Below are 15,591 nucleotides of genomic sequence, written 5' to 3'. Positions count from 1 at the left end.
AAGTCGCTCAGTCGTGCAGACTCTTAGCGACCCCATGGACTGCAGCCTACCAGGCTCCTCCATCCATGGGATTTTCCAGGCAAGACTACTGGAGTGGGTTGCCATTGCCTTCAGAAGGGCTTGTTAAAACAGGTTGTTAGGCTCCACCCCCTTGGACTGCAAGGAGATCCAACCAGTCCATTCTGAAGGAGATCAGCCCCGGGATTTCTTTGGAAGGAATGATGCTAAAGCTGAAACTCCACTACTTCGGCCACCTCATGCGAAGAGTTGACTCATTGGAAAAGACTCTGATGCTGGGAGGGATTGGGGGCAGGAGGAGAAGGGGACGACAGAGGATGAGATGGCTGGATGGCATCACGGACTCGATGGACATGAATCTGAGTGAACTCTGGGAGTTGGTGGTGGACAGGGAGGCCTGGCGTGCTGTGATTCATGGGGTCACAAAGAGTCGGACACGACTGATCGACTGAACTGAACTGAAGTCTTTAGATGGGGCTGGAGCATTTGTATTCCATGTGATGCTGATACTAATGGTTTGGGGACAACATCCTGGAAACCTTCCATGCCTCCCCAGGACCCGAGGGAAACATCCAAACTAAATTGTTTTCCAGAGTTCTGCATAAACTGATGCCTGTTGTCCCTCCTATCCACTCATCTGTTTCTCTCTGTGGTCCAAAGCCTAGTCTTGAATATCCTTGATCCAGTATGCTGGCTCTCCTCTGAACTGTGCACACACTATAAACCCCTTCTGGAATACTATTCCCTACTTTGTCACCGCCTGAGCACTTTCCTTCCTTCATGTCTTGTCTGTGATACAAGAGCAGCCCTCATCCCTCCCCTGACCACACTAGGCTATGGCTGCCTGGGAATGGGTCTCTGTTTCCCACTGCATCGCAGGCTCTGTGAGGGCAGGCCTGGGGCTTTGTCAACCATTGTTGTTTCAAATTCTGTGCAACACAGCGCAGAATAAGTGTTCCATGTAAATAAAGAGCTGATGAAAGTCTGTGCCCCCCATCCCCTAGCCCATCCCCACAGACCAGGGAGGGTGACTTCATCTGAGGGAAGAAACTCAGCAGCTGTGTACCTGAGCCCTTCTAGATTCACAGAGGCAGAGAGACTGGGGTGTCTTCATGGTACTCCCTGACTCTGGAATATAACTGCACCAGGAGAAAGTGCCTCTGTTACTCACATGCCCAAGGTACACCCTACAGCTTCATTTATGCTAGCAAAAGACTAGCAGCCACCCACATGTCCATTAGTGAAACATGGAAATAACTTGGACTTCCCCAGTGGCTCAGTGGTAAAGAATCCGCCTGCCAGTGAGGGAGCTGCAGGAGACATGGGTTCGATCCCTGGGTCAGGAAGATTCCCTGGAGTAGGAAATGGCAACCTACTCTAGTATTCTGTGGGATGTGTGTCCTAGAGGTGGCACAGCAGACATAAAAAAGGATATAAGGGACTTCCCTGATGGTGCAGTGGATAATAATCCACCTGCAATGCAGGGGACACAGGTTTGATCCCTGGTCTGGGAAGATTTCACATGCTGAGGAGCAACGAAGCCCGTGTACCACAATTTCTGAGCTGATGTGCTGCAACTACTGAAGCCTACAAGCTTTAGGGCCCGTGAGCCACAACTAATGACCCTCTGTTCTACAACTACTGAAGCCTGTGCTCATGTACTGCAACAAAGGGTAGCCCTTGCTCACTGCAACTAGAGAAAGCCCACACACAGCAATGCAGACCTAGTGCAACCCCAAATAAAAATTAAAAAAAAAAGAAAAGGATATGAGACTTACTCTTGTGCCTCTGAAATGATCTCTGAATGACACTGAGTTGGTAAAAAAAAAAAAAAAGCAAGATGCAGAAATAATATTAGAAAAGCATATAAAAATTATATATGCATATATGAGACATATGAAAAAAGTGCAGAAATGAGCCAATATTTTATTGAGCACCAGACACTGTTCTAAGAGCTTTACATATATTGCTTAATTCTCCAACAAGTCCACGAGGTAGGTGCTGTTATACCATTTCATAGATTGGCAAACAGCACAGGAAGGTGAAATGAGTGGCCCAAAACCACAGACTTGGGAATGACAGAGTTCAGATTTATACCCAGGGACTTTGCCTCCAGAGTCTGTGATTGTAATTACCTCACCATACAGTACCACTTTTGCAAAGTGAAAGAAAAAAATTAATGACACACATATACACACAGGTATATTGCTGGTACATGCCTAGGAGGCCTGAGAAAATCTGTCATCACAGCCTACACACAGGAGAAAGACTTATTTCTATTGAATATTCTTCTACTTTTTCCCTTTTTAATGTGCATTTTTTTTTTTTTTTAAGTATTGGTTTCTTTTAGAGGAAGGAATTTGGAAGGAGAAGTGGTGGGGAGCAGAAGCCAGATCACGCAGGCACCTTCCTCCCTCAAGCAACTGCCTCTCACCCAGCTGCTGACTTTAGCAGCAGGGTCAACAACTGTGCTGAGGAGCCAGGAAGGCTGGGAGACTGAGAAAGAACTAGACAGTGGATATTTCTGAGCCTCCATGTGGCAAGGTGACCAAAAAAACAAAAATCCTCATCTAAATCCCCGTCTTGCACTTCCTGTGTGATACTGGATAAGTTATTTAACCTCTCTGGGCCTCCTGTCCTCATCTGCAATATGGAGAATGTACCTGACTTACAGAGTTGCTGAGAGCATAAAATAAATTCTGGTATATCAAGAGCTTGGAACAGTGCCTGGCAGGTAGTAAATCCTATACAAATGTTCTCTCGTGTTATTAAAATGATTTTGTGTGACTTCTTAGCATCATTTGACAATGTTGACTTTTCCCTTTTTAAAAGTCTCTCAACTGTCACCAATATTTCCCACTCTCCTGGTTTTCCTACTCCTCTCTTGAACTTCCTTTCTGCCTCTTTTGTAAGTTTTTCTCTTTGGTTGAGGGGTCATTGCTCATCATATGGGACTATGTTAATTTGAAAAAGAAGTCCCCCCTGAAAAAAAAGAAAAAGAAGTCCCCTTTGGGCACATTCAGCCTTGAACTTCCACTCTAAGTTGTTTCCACCCTGCCCGCCAGGCAACCCTTATGCAGGTCCCTACCTGCATAATTATACATCATCATCCTGGCTGACTTGTTTGTTGATAGCTCCCATTATCCCAACTTTCTGCCTTTCTAATAGAAGCCCAGTTTTGTTCAAGTATTTACCAGCCTGCAAACTAAAACCTCAGCCCCAGCCTCAGTCCCTGGTGGCAGGGGGAATCCTGAGGAATTCAAGCTAATCATAGAGAGGCCATGATCACTCTGGCCGATGATTGATTCAGGAGCCAATTTTGGTCAATGATATTGAAGAGGAAGTCTGCTGGGAGACACTGGGAAAAGGTTTCCTTCTTTCCAAAGAGGCACCATGGGAAGACACACCCCTTTCCCTGTTCTTGCACTAAAAATTAACATGTCTTATTGTGATGCCTGGACCTGTAGCAGCCACTTTGTGGCCATGAGGAGAGCCCATGTGGGAGCCAAGCCTTCAGCTGAGGGTAATAGAGCAGAGAGAGAGGGAACCAGGAAACACAAGACCTTCTTGGAGTTGTGAACTGTATCTTACCCAGAGATCTCTCCAACTCAGGTGATATACAATATATAACCATCTTACTGTTTCAGTCAGTGCCAGTCAGGATTGTGTTACTTGCAACCCAAATCTTTCCTTACTGATATATATATATATATATATATATATATATATATATATATATATATACATACACCCTATGGCTGATTTCTCAAGGCTGGTCTTCTCTTCATTCCCACCCAGGGCTGTCAATACCCACCTTCATAGTCTTGGTTTCTTCATCTGTCTGCAGCCTCAACCACCCCCTAAGTCCTTGTTCTGAGGGTCCTGTGACTTCCTGCTTCCTTTTCCTGGGTGTCCCTTTAGCCCTTCACAGCCACCATATTCCAAACAAGCCTCAACATCTCCCTACAAATTTGTTTTCTTACAGGTCCCCCACCTCGGGGGCACCTGAGCATTGTTGGACCTTTCCCTGGCCTTGTCCCTCCCAAGTCTGTAAGCCTTATGGCCCGTCCACCTGGCCTTCTGAGCATCCCTTGACTTGCCCCCTCCTCCCCTTCCCTCAGCCTCACTGAGACCCATTGTCTCCTGCTTCATCCCTGCCCCAGCCTCCCCTGGGCACCCAGCCTCAGTCTCCCCCCAACCCCACAAACACACAGCAACAAAAGCCCATATCTAACCATGGCCCTCTCCTGCTCAAATCCCTTCCATGGCTCTCTAGTGCCCTCAAGAAAGAAGCCAGGTTCCCAAGATGGTCATTTAAGGACACTTACAATGTGCCCACATCCAATGATAATACTGCATTATCTTCCTCATGTGTAAAGTACCCAGAACAGGGCCTAGCCAAAGAGATCATCCCAGAATAACATGGCAGGCTCTGTGAAACCATCTTTTGAACGATCATTATTGCCATTTTACTGATGAGGAAACCAAGGAAATAGGGGAAAAATGACCACCCAAAGACACGGGCAGGACACCGCTGAGTTGGGATTTGAGTCAAGGCAGGCTGGCTCCAGATGGAGGAGGGCATGGCAACCCACTCCAATATCCTTGCCTGGAGAATCCCATGAACAGAAGAGCCTGGTGGGCTACAGTCCATGGGGTCGCAAAGAGTCGGACACGACTGAGCGACTAACACAGACACAGGCTGGCTCTAGAGCCCAGGGAACGTAATGTAATTAGTTCTTGGTAAACAGGAACAGCTTCTACGATGGTGTCTCACTAAAAGCAGTACCTTCCACACTGGGCTAGGATCCCATCTCAGCTTCCTGGAAGACTCTATTATGCAAGCCTACCCCAGGCATATCAGAATATGTCTAGCTCCCTGGACACACTGGAGCAAAATGAGTCAGGTACACCTTCTGCCCCAGACTGACTACTCTTCAGATTTCAGGCCTGAGTGCAGTTGCCCCTTCCTCCAGGAAGCCCTCCCTGACCTTCCCGGCTGGATTGGGTACATTCCCTGTGCTTCCTCTACCCCAGCCCTGACCACTCTGCGCACCTTCCCCTGCCCCCACTAATGAAGTCCTGCCTGTTATGAACTATCACTGTATGGGAGATAGGACAGGGAGCCCCATGAGAGCAGGGCCCAGAGCATCTGGAACACTGTGGTGGGCCCAGCGCTGCCCAGCACGGATTGGCACAGAGGAGGGAGTTTTGCATGAGGGAATATATTCTTTCCACTTGACCCAAGAGGTGAATCAAGGCCCAGAGCGGGCCAGTCATGAAATGAGGTCTAAGCCCAGAGCCTGGGAGAATTAGCAGGTGATGAGTGGCTATTTGAGTGAGAGAAGCAGATGGCGCGAGGCAAAGACTGAGAAATACAGAGTCGGTGAGAAAGTCAGGGAAGCAGAGTGTGCCGGGAGGCGAGAGGAGGGGCAGGGGAATCTAGGCAGTGTTGCTTCCTGGATCCAGGCGGCGCTCAGGCTGGCCAGACAAAGGGCAGACAGTGGAGGCAGGGCCTCAGGAACACCAGCGTGTGCTTGTAAATAGGCCAGTCCATCGGTTCCAGTCCCGAGCGCCCCTCAGCCACGGGCCTGGTCTGCAGCTGCCCCGACACTTGCCCCAGCTACCTGGGGATGGAGGCGTAGTCCACGTGCGAGCCGGCTGTGAGCTGCTGGTGTGGCTCAGGCTCAGGGCTCAGGATGTCCACCCGGTCATCTTCCTCCGTGAAGCTGGTGGGGCATGGAGTGGGCAGCAGGATGAGCTCTGTGAGGCCGTGAAGGTCAGACACACGGCGGAAAGTCTGTACCAAGAGCACCATGGCGACCAGGCCCAGGAAGAGGTAGACTGCAGAGATGGCAGAGAGGTGATGAGTGGACCCAGATTGCCCAGATCATGGCCATGGGGCTATGGGATCCCCCAGGATGGGGCTGTGACTCTCAATGCCTCATCCCTCTGGGACGGGGCCAGGTCACCCGCACACCAGCCCTCAGTCCCCAGCCAGCCACCCCACTCACCTGTGACTAACAACTTGTAGACAGCCCGGTAGGGCTGGCCGGGGGCTTCTCCCGGCACGTAATCACCCAGGCCGATGGTGGACAGAGAGATGAAGCAGAAGTAGAAGGCGTCCAGGAAGCTCCAGGCTTCCTCAAGGTGGGCAAAGATGGCGGCTGGCACCAGGAAGCAGACGGTCACCACGACCCCCAGCAGGATGGCCAGGTGCCAGCGGGCTGCCTTCCGGGGGGCACAGCCCCAGTGCTGGCTCACCCAGGACAGGGGCGTGTGGGTGAGCAGCAGTGACAGGCGCTGGGCAGAGGCGGTCAGCAGCAGCATGGTGGCTGGGACGCCCAGGAGCGCAAAGGCGATGGAGAAGGCCTTGCCCCCGTCGGTCAGTGGCGTCGTGTACCCATAGCCTGTGGGAGTCAGGGGGAAATCCTTCGGCCCACTCAGCATCCACTCTGGAGTCTGTGATTGCTCTAAACTGAGGACTAATTTCAGTCTCAAAGCCACCCCTCCCAGACTCTCTTATCTCCGGTGATGGCACCTCCATCCTCCCCACCGCTCAGGCTGAGAGCCTGGTGTCATCCTCAGCTCCCTCGTCACTCACATCCACTCTGTTGTCTCAACCTTTGCACAGAGCCCAAGCCTACCGACTTTCCCCCTCACTCCACCCAAGGCTTCATCCTGGTCCTGTTCTACCGGCAGCCTCCTCCCTGGTCTCCCTTCTCCCCCCATGCAGCCAGAGGGACCCTGTGAACACGGGAGTCAGGTCATGTCCCTCCCCTGCTCAGGGCCCTCTTGTGGCTCCATCTCAGGTCAAAGCACTTTGTCTGGTGACCCACGGGACGCCACACAATTCAACAGGGCAGCACACGCCCTGCAGGGGATGCAGGTTCTATCAGGGGAAGGGCCCACATGCCCTAGAGCCCATGTTCCACAATGAGAAGCCCACACATCACAAATAGAGAGTAGCCCCCACTCTCCTCAACTAAAGAAAATCCACGTGCAGCAACAAAGACCCAGGGAAGCCAGAAATAAATCAATTTTTAAATGGGTGTGACAAGCCCCACCGTGCTCTTGGAGGACTGTGGGAACACAGGAAGGTCAGTATGGGTGTGAGTTCTGCAAACAGAAATACGACAAAGGGGAATTCAGGTGTTGGTGAAACTGGCTCACTTTGGCAATGCGTAATTTCCCAAATAAATCAAACCAAAGGGTCAGAGATATGACTGGGGTGGTAAGGGGCCTGATTCATGTTGACAGTAAAATGTCTTGCCCAAAAGACCACAGATCCAGCCTTGTGGTCCATAAGAAAGTGTGAAAGCATTGCCCATATGAGCAGGCTTTCCCCTGAGCCTATCTTCCACACAAAAGGATCCCCTGGCTCTGACTTTTTTAAAAAACAACAACAAAAAAGTATTTATTTATTTGACCAAGCCAGGTCTTGTTAGTTGAAGCATGTGGGATCTAATTCCCTGACCAGGAATTGAACCCGGGCCCCCTGCATTGAGAGCATGAAGTCTTAGCCACTGGACCACAGGGAAGTCTCCCCCCTGGCTTTTATATAGTCAAAGGAATTGAAAGCAGGGGCTCAAGAGACACCTGCACAGCCATGTTCATAGCAGCATTCTTCACAATAGTCAGAAGGTGGAAACAACCCTCGTGGCCACTGATGGGTAAATGAATCAACAAAATGTAAGTACAAACAATGCAATATTATTCAGGCTTTGAAGGAAGGAAATTCTGACACATCCTACAACATGGATGAATCTTGAGGATATTATGCTAAGTGAAATAAGCCAGTTGCAAAAAGACAAAGCTTCTGCAATTCCATCTATATGTGGCAGTTAGTGTAGTCAAAATCATAGAGACAGGGGACTGGGTCCACTGTCTAAAACTCAGTGCGCTCCCAACCAGGGGGCCTGGATTTGATCCCCAGTCAGGGAACTAGATCCCACATGTCGCAACTAAAGATTTTGCAGGCAGCAACAAAGACTGAAGATCACGTGTGCCACAACTAAGATCTGGTTACAGCCAAATAAATGAATTAATTTAAACAAATAAATAAACATTAAAAAAATCACAGAGACGGAAAGTAGAACAATGGTTGCCAGGAGTCGAGGAAGTGGCAAGTGGGGAGTTAGCATATACAAGGGTATAGATTCAGTTTTGCAAGATCCAAAAAGTTCTGGCGACTTCCCTGGGGGTCCAGTGGTTAAGAATCCACCTTCCAATGCAGGGGATGTGGGTTTAACCCCTGGTCCCGCTGAGGAACTAAGATCCCACATGCCTTGGGGCAACTAAGTCTGTGTACTACAACTAAAGAGAAGCCCCTACACCACAACAAAGACTCGATGCGGCCTAAATACATAAATAAATACTTTAAAAATAGAAGTAAAAAGAGTTCTGGAAATGGGTGCTGGCAATGGTTGCACAACAATATGAATATACCTAATACCACTGAACTGTACACTTAAAAATGGTTAAGATAGTAAATTTTATGTGTATTTCTTCCCAGTTTAAAAAAAAAAAAAACCTAGGGAAAAATAAAGGATCCTCTAGATTTTGCTGGATAGGTGGCTACTGGGAATAAAGACAGCTAGATGTGGTCTGGAATAATTTATGGCCAAGGAGATATAGATGAAAGAAGCAAGTAACTTCAGAAAGTGTCTTTAAAGATAGAGATGCCTATCTCCCTTCTTTACTCCCTCCTCCTGCTGACTAGATCACAGACAGGAAGGCTGGAGCTGAGCAGCCATCTAGGACCATGAGATGAACTTGGGAAGAGAAACTGCGCCTGGCTGAGAGTTATATTGGAACCTGAGGGTCTCTGACCATGCAGCACCAGTTTGGTCTTAGACTGACTCCCTTGAACGTGAGCAAGAAATAAACTCCCATTATATTTAAGCAACTGTTATTTGAGGTTTATCACTTATGGCTCCAAGCTTCATTAATACAAGGATTTTGATGGAGAAACTCCAGCAGCCTGGCTGAAAGGACAGGTTTGCAGATGACATGAAATCCTTATAAACAGAAAAAATCAGAGTTAGAATAGAGTTGGGGGCGGGGGGGCTTCCCTGGTGGTCCAGGGGCTAAGACTCTGGACTCCAGATGCAGAGGGCTGGGGTTTGATGCTTAGTCAGGGAACTAGATTCCACGTGCCACAACTAGGAGTTTGCATGCTGCAAAGAAGATCGAAGATCCCTTGTGCCCCAACTTTGACCTGGGGCAGCCAAAAAAAAAATAAACAAATATTTTTGAAAAACTAGTGAATATTTAAAAAAAGAAAGAAAGAAGAATAGAAAGTGGGCCATGAGCCTCAACTTGCTACTTCCAAGAGTTGAGTTCAAAGTAGTGCTTTATTATTTGGTCCCTGAGTGATATTGGCCAAGTGACTTCTCTCTGAGCCTGTTTCCTCAGAGTACTTGAAAATGGCCTCATAAATAATCCCTTCCTTGAGTACAGGTTGGGACAGGGCACCTAGCATAGTCATGGAAAGAGTCAGCCAGACTGTGATGCTCACTCCCTCTCTGCATTCCCAGTTCCAAGCGGGCCAATTCCTCCAGCCCTGGCCTCAACCGCAGCAAGGCCGCCTGAACCAGCTCCAGGCCTCAGATCTTTCTTAGAAGACTAGGGCCTGTGACAAGCCCAGGAACGCTGTGGGAGAGGCCTCTCTGAATGTTGTCGGGTTTTCTATTTCTCTAGATATATTCAGGGCTCCCGGTTTCACCAACAGCCCTAATGATAAATGAGGCTCTGTCAATCTCGGTTAGTATTACTGGCATGTCTCATGGACACAGCCTTCCTGCTTGACCAAGCTTGAGTCAGGCCCCTCTGAGTTCTCTTCATGATTAAGCCCAGTTTTAGCAGGAATCCTAAGTTAAGAATCTGCCTGCAGTGTGGGTGATGTAGGTTCAATCCCTGAGTCAGGAAGATGCCCTGGTGAAGGGAATGGCTACCCACTGCAGTATTTGTGCCTAGAGAATTCCATGGACAGAGGAGCCTGACAGGCTACAGTCCATGGGATCGAAAAGAATTGGACGCAACAATGCCACTAAGTTTATTTAGGGAGAATCCCCCACACTTGACATCTGATCAAATTTCTCATTACCCACCACTTGTATTGAAGTCCTTGGCTGTCTTTAACAAGAATCCTGTTAAGCCAATTTAGCAAGAATCCACCTAGTGTCCATATCCCCTCTTAGTACTTTTCCATCCACTAGTCCCCTCCTTCTGCTCTCAGCTCTAAATCTCCAGCTATCTTTGCTATACTCTGAATTGAAGTCAATCTCTCTCCCCTATATGGCAATAACTTACCATTTTTAAGGAATGTCAGAAATTTTTTTACAATATACATGTATCGCCCTTCATCATGCATGGAAGCCTAAGAAGTAGTGTGGTGCACTGGTTAAGAGCAAGGGACTCTGGGGAATTCCTTAGTGGTCCAGTGATTAAGACTCCATCTTCCAATGCAGGGGACTTGGGTTCGATCCCTGGTTGGGGAACTAAGATCCCACATGCCACAGGGCAACAAACTTCATGTGCCACAACTACTGAGCCTGTATGCTCTGGAGCCCGTGCTTCACAACTAGAGAAGGTCTAATGCCACAACAAGAGAAGCCTGCCTGCTGCAACTAGAGAAAGACCACACCACGTGCCACAACAAAGACCCAGCGCACCCAAAATTTAAAAAAAAAAATTTTTTTTTATTTAAAAAAAGAGCATGGGACTCCGAGGCCTAACAGCCTCCGTTCAAATCTGCACTCAACACTTTCTAGCTGTGTGGCCTTGGGCAAGCTGTCCAACCTCTCTGGGCCTCAGATTCTATTGCTAAGAAATAGGACCACACACAGCACCTGGCTCACAAGGCTGATTGTGATGAGTGAGTAAAGTCCATATGTGGTGTGGTTAAGTCTTCTACCAGTTCTTACTATTCCTGTGAAGTAGGGAGTGTAATTATCCCCATTTTACAGATGACGGAGGACACAGAAGACTAGAGATCAGCAGTGGCTGAACAGGAATCTGAACCTGTGCCTGCCTTGAGTTTGGCTTCTTCACCTGTCCTGCCTGGGATGACTTCTCAGAAGCCAGGATCTAGGAGGAGACAGGGAGAGTGAAGCCCCAAAGCAGGTTGGGCAGGCCCAGCCAGCAAGTGGGCAGCGTCTGTGAGATCCAGCCCAGCTGCTGTGGCCTGGTTTGCTGGTCCACTTGACAGTGACAAAAGGGCCTCACGGTGACAAATGGCAAAGGCTACTGTCCGTAGGGATGGGGAGTTAGGTGTGTGGGCTAGCTGAGCCCCAGACCCCTCCCCAGTCCAAATCCTAGCATGCTGAATCACCAAGCCATGTCCAACTCTTTGCGACCCCATGGACAGTTGAGCCCTCCAGGCTTCTCTGTCCATGGAATTTTCCAGGCAAGAATACTGGAATGGGTTGCTATTTCCTTTCCAAGGGATCTTCCCAACCCTGGGATCGAACCTGCATCTCCTCAGTCTCCTGGATTGGTAAGCAGATGCTTTACCATTTGAGTCTCCTGGGAAGCCAGATCTTAGCAAAGAGGCAAAGAGGAAGTTTGGGGGCTGGGGAGGGGTGGTGGGAGGACCAGCAGAGCCTGATAAACAAAGGGATTTTCCAGGTCTGAGGAGCGTTGAGGTGAGGGATTTCCCACGTAGGGCTGAGGGAGGGGTGTGTTGGTCCTCCTTGAGGCTGTAGGAGTCCAGAGAAGGGGATCTGTGGGGTCCAGTTAGTAATCTGAAATCAGAGGCCAGTGTCCTGGTTTGAAACAGATCCTGGTTTGGGGCTGGGTCCTGGGTCCAGAGGAAAAAGGGGGACAGGCACCAGTGGTATTACAAATGGGATTAGGAGGGGGGGTTCTTAGGTAGAGGGGGCTTCTGAGCCCAAGGATGCCTGAGGCAACATGATGGGGGGAGACAATGCTAAGGGGATGATGGGAGGGGGTGTGTGTCTCATGTCCTGGCTGAGAGTGTCCAGGGTGAAAAGTGGTAATGGTCTTGAGTGAATAGTGGGGAGGGTTCTGGGGTACAAAGAGCCTGGAGCATCCTTGATGGAGGGAGAGTCCAAACCAGGCTGGGACAGAGTTGGGGCAAAAGGTTCCAGCTGTGGGTCTGGAGGAGACTAAAGGGGTCCCAGGTCCCAAGGAGGTTCCCTTTCTTGGGAAATTCATGGTGGACAGGGGGAGTCTAGGGGCAGGGGCAGCAGGTTCAGAGAGTAGAGTCTCTGGGCTGGTACCCTGGTTGAGGGGGGCGTGGATTCTTGTCTCAAGGATAGCATGTGTGACCAGCATTGGGGTCCCAGGTATTTAGGGGCTCTTATAAGGAGTATCAGGGACCAGAGATTGGTGACAGTCTCAGCTAGGGTTGTCACATTCAAAGAGGCCCCTACAGAATTCCCTGGTCGTCCAGTGGTTAGGACTCTGAGCTTCCACTGCAGAGGGCACAGGTTAAATCCCACATGCTGGGTGGAGAGGTCGAAATAAATAGAGGCCCCCATGGGAAGTCCCTGGTCTGAAAAACACTAGAGGTTTTCGCTGGAGCTGTTTTGGGACTGGAGGAGTGGAAGTCCTGGGTGAGGACCTTCCGATTAGAAAGTCAGTGATTCTTCCTGGAAGGCGCTCGAGTTCTCTCCCACACTTCTACAGCTGAGGGCTGCAGAATTGGAAATCACAGGTTTAGAGGGAACAGGGGTGTCCCTAATGGAAGGGAAGCCCTGCACTGAGGGCTCCCCCAATACAAAGGAGATGCCAAGAAGGAGTGGGATGTGAAGAGGGGTCCTGTGTCTAGAGTCAGGGCTACCTGCAGGGAAGTATGACAATGGTCAGGAGGAGGGCAGGGGCCCTTGCTAGGGAGTGGTCTAGGTCCAGAGGGGTGGAAGTCTGAGATGGATTCCCTGGGTCTTAGCTAAGGGATCTCTACTGGCAGTAAGGTCTTTAGTGATGGTGCCTGGAGAGGGTCTGGAGATTCAGGGTCCTCACTGGGCCACCAGGGTCAGGAGGAGATTGGGGTAAAGCTTCCGGAAGGACATATCCCAGAAGGATATATTTGCAGAATCAGGAGACAGTGTTGGAGGGGATGGAGGTCTGAGCCAGAGAGAAGGGCGGAGGTCCTGGGTGGCTAAAGGGGAGAGGGTCTCAGGCAGAGGGCCCTGGGTTCTCAAAGGAGGTCTCTGAGGATTGTTCTAGGCCCAGAGGGGACTGGACCCAGGTCTCCAAGGTGGCTAAGGCAGAGGAAGGGAGCCCTAGATGCTTGCCAGAAGGTACTCTGAGGATGATCCTGGACCCCAAGCGAACTACAGGACTTCCTACTGGGAGGAAAGGTCTGGATGGGGACTTCCCAAGGTGGAGGATCCCACAAGTGTGGGTCCCAGGTTCTCATCAAGGGGTTTTGAGGGGATCCTGGGCTCAAAGTTAACTGAGAATGATCTGCTGGGATCGGGGTACTTTCGTGGTGGCTCTGGGGTCCCTAGGGAGGCAAGGGGAAGCAGGGGGTCCCGGGTCCTCGTGGGCCGGGGGCTCAGGGCGGCGCTCACGTACCCACGGTGGTGACCAGCGTGCTGGCGAAGAACAGAGCCGAGGCGAAGTCCCAGGTGGGGTCCGAGGCGTTGGCAGACCCGGAGGCATTGGCGAGCGCGGCGCGCCCCAGCCGTCCGGCCGCCAGCACCCGCTCCACGAAGGCGTCCAGGGCAGGGGCGGCCACACACGGGCTGCGCCGCAGCAGCTGCTGGCGCAGCATCCGCAGCTCGGCTCGGAGGCGGGTTTCGTGCGGCCCCTCCAGCCGGGCCACCAGCAGCGCGCCCAGCACCAGGTACGCGATGTATGCTGCCAGGGCGCCCGCCAGGAGCGCGCCCCGCCGCATGGCTCAGCCGGCCGGCCCGCGGAGCCCCCAGCCGCCCCGCTGACGTGGCCCCCGCCTCCCGATCGTCCGGCGCCGGGCTTCAGTTCCGGGAGTGCTCGACGCGCTGCCACCAGCGACCCAAAGAGGAAGAAGAGAAAAAAAGGGGAGGGGCGGAGGTGGAGGAAACTGAGGCACGCCCCACCGCCAGGTGTGGGCACCGAGGGGGAGGAGCCCAGCGCTCACGGACCTAGGAGACCGGCAGGGTGCTCCCTGCCCCTAGCGGGCGGCTCCCTATGCCAGAGAGAATCCGAAAACTCCTTTACGCCCGCGGACCGAGGAGTCGCTGCCCGACTGCGCCGCACCCGGGCGCTGGGCTGAGGGGCCAGAGGGACAAACTGAAATCCAGCCCTCCATCCACTCGTCAAATCGTGCGTTCTGGGAATGCATCCACCTGGCCGGGGCGCCACAAAGGGGGCACCACAGGGCCAGGTGTCACCTGTGCCCTCACAGACTGGGGATCCTTGCTGCTGCTTCTGCTAAGTCGCTTCAGTCGTGTCCGACTCTGTGCGACCCCATAGACGGCACCCCATCAGGTTCCCCCGTCCCTGGGATTCTCCAGGCAAGAACACTAGAGTGGGTTGCCATTTCCTTCTCCAATGCATGAAAGTGAAAAGTGAAACTGAAGTGGCGCAGTTGTATCCGACTCTTAGCAACCCCTTAGCTAGTCACTAAATCTTTACTTGGCGCCCACTTTGTGCCCGGCCCTTTCCTGGTTGATGCCAGGGAAACAGCAGCGACCAAGGCTGTCCTGGGTCCTGCCCTGAGGGGGCTCCCAGCACTTCAACAGAGTGACAGACCAGAGGGTCAGGGGCTGTGATGAGGCAAGCAGAGAGACAGGGGCTGGGAGGGCGATGCCTACAGGACTGTGGAGCCAGGACTCATAACTGAGAGACCAGAACAGTCTTCAAGTTCCCCAGAAAAGACAATGTCTCACAGGAGGAAAGGGAAAGCCACAGTGACGGGGTCACTTGCTGACATCCTTCCGGAATACTACTCAGAAGTCATTTCTACCATTATCTTTGCCTGAGATAACTGGAGGAACTGAGGGACAGAAAAGGAGAGGCTGAGGGGGAGAAAGAGGAGGAGACAGAGTTAACCAGGGAGAGACAGAGGGCAGACACAGGAGAAACTAAGGTAACAATTTTCAGGGCTCCTCACTAGCAGGTGCACCTGTGTGCACTCAGTTGCGGAGGGTTATAGTGTTTTTGGGAAATCAGGTTAAAACACAGGAGCATTTTTATGAATTTGGGGGGAAATGTCTAAAGAGTGTTAAAAAGAAAACCAGAGACCCCAAATGTGTCCCTTGTGCTAAAGCCCATGATACCAACACATTAGTGAAAGTCGCTCAGTCGTGTCCGACTCTTTGCGACCCCATGGACTATACAGTCTGTGGAATTCTCCAAGCCAGAATGCTGGAGTAGGTAGCCTTTCCCTTCTCCAGGGGATCTTCCCAACCCAGGGATCAAACCCAGTGCAGGTCTCCTGCATTGCAGGTAAGATTCTTTAAGAGCTGAGCAACCAAAGAAGCCCCATGATACCAAACCTAGATTTTAATATCTGACCTAGCTGCAATTTTGTCCTTCCCCAGGAAGGTAATCTTAATCAGCCAGTTTGGAATTTCCTGGTCAGCACCAGTAAGGTAATCTATCATATGGGACCTCTCCATT

The 15,591-nt window shown here is 51.0% G+C and overlaps 1 protein-coding gene across 1 annotated transcript; it reads right to left on the bottom strand.

Moving 5' to 3' along the window:
• Positions 1-5,403: 5,403 nt before the first annotated feature.
• KCNK6 (potassium two pore domain channel subfamily K member 6) lies at positions 5,404-13,885 on the bottom strand. The gene is made up of 3 exons (XM_052656691.1): positions 13,564-13,885; positions 6,033-6,428; positions 5,404-5,862 (listed from the first exon to the last, which is right to left on the bottom strand). The coding sequence occupies exons 1-3, from the start codon at positions 13,883-13,885 to the stop codon at positions 5,642-5,644; spliced, it is 939 nt and encodes a 312-aa protein (XP_052512651.1). The 3' UTR covers positions 5,404-5,641.
• Between the last annotated feature and the right edge of the window lie 1,706 nt (positions 13,886-15,591).

Source organism: Budorcas taxicolor, chromosome 18 (assembly GCF_023091745.1).
Source record: "Budorcas taxicolor isolate Tak-1 chromosome 18, Takin1.1, whole genome shotgun sequence".
Classification (NCBI taxonomy): domain Eukaryota; kingdom Metazoa; phylum Chordata; class Mammalia; order Artiodactyla; family Bovidae; genus Budorcas; species Budorcas taxicolor.
This window is presented reverse-complemented; position numbering and strand designations above follow the sequence as displayed.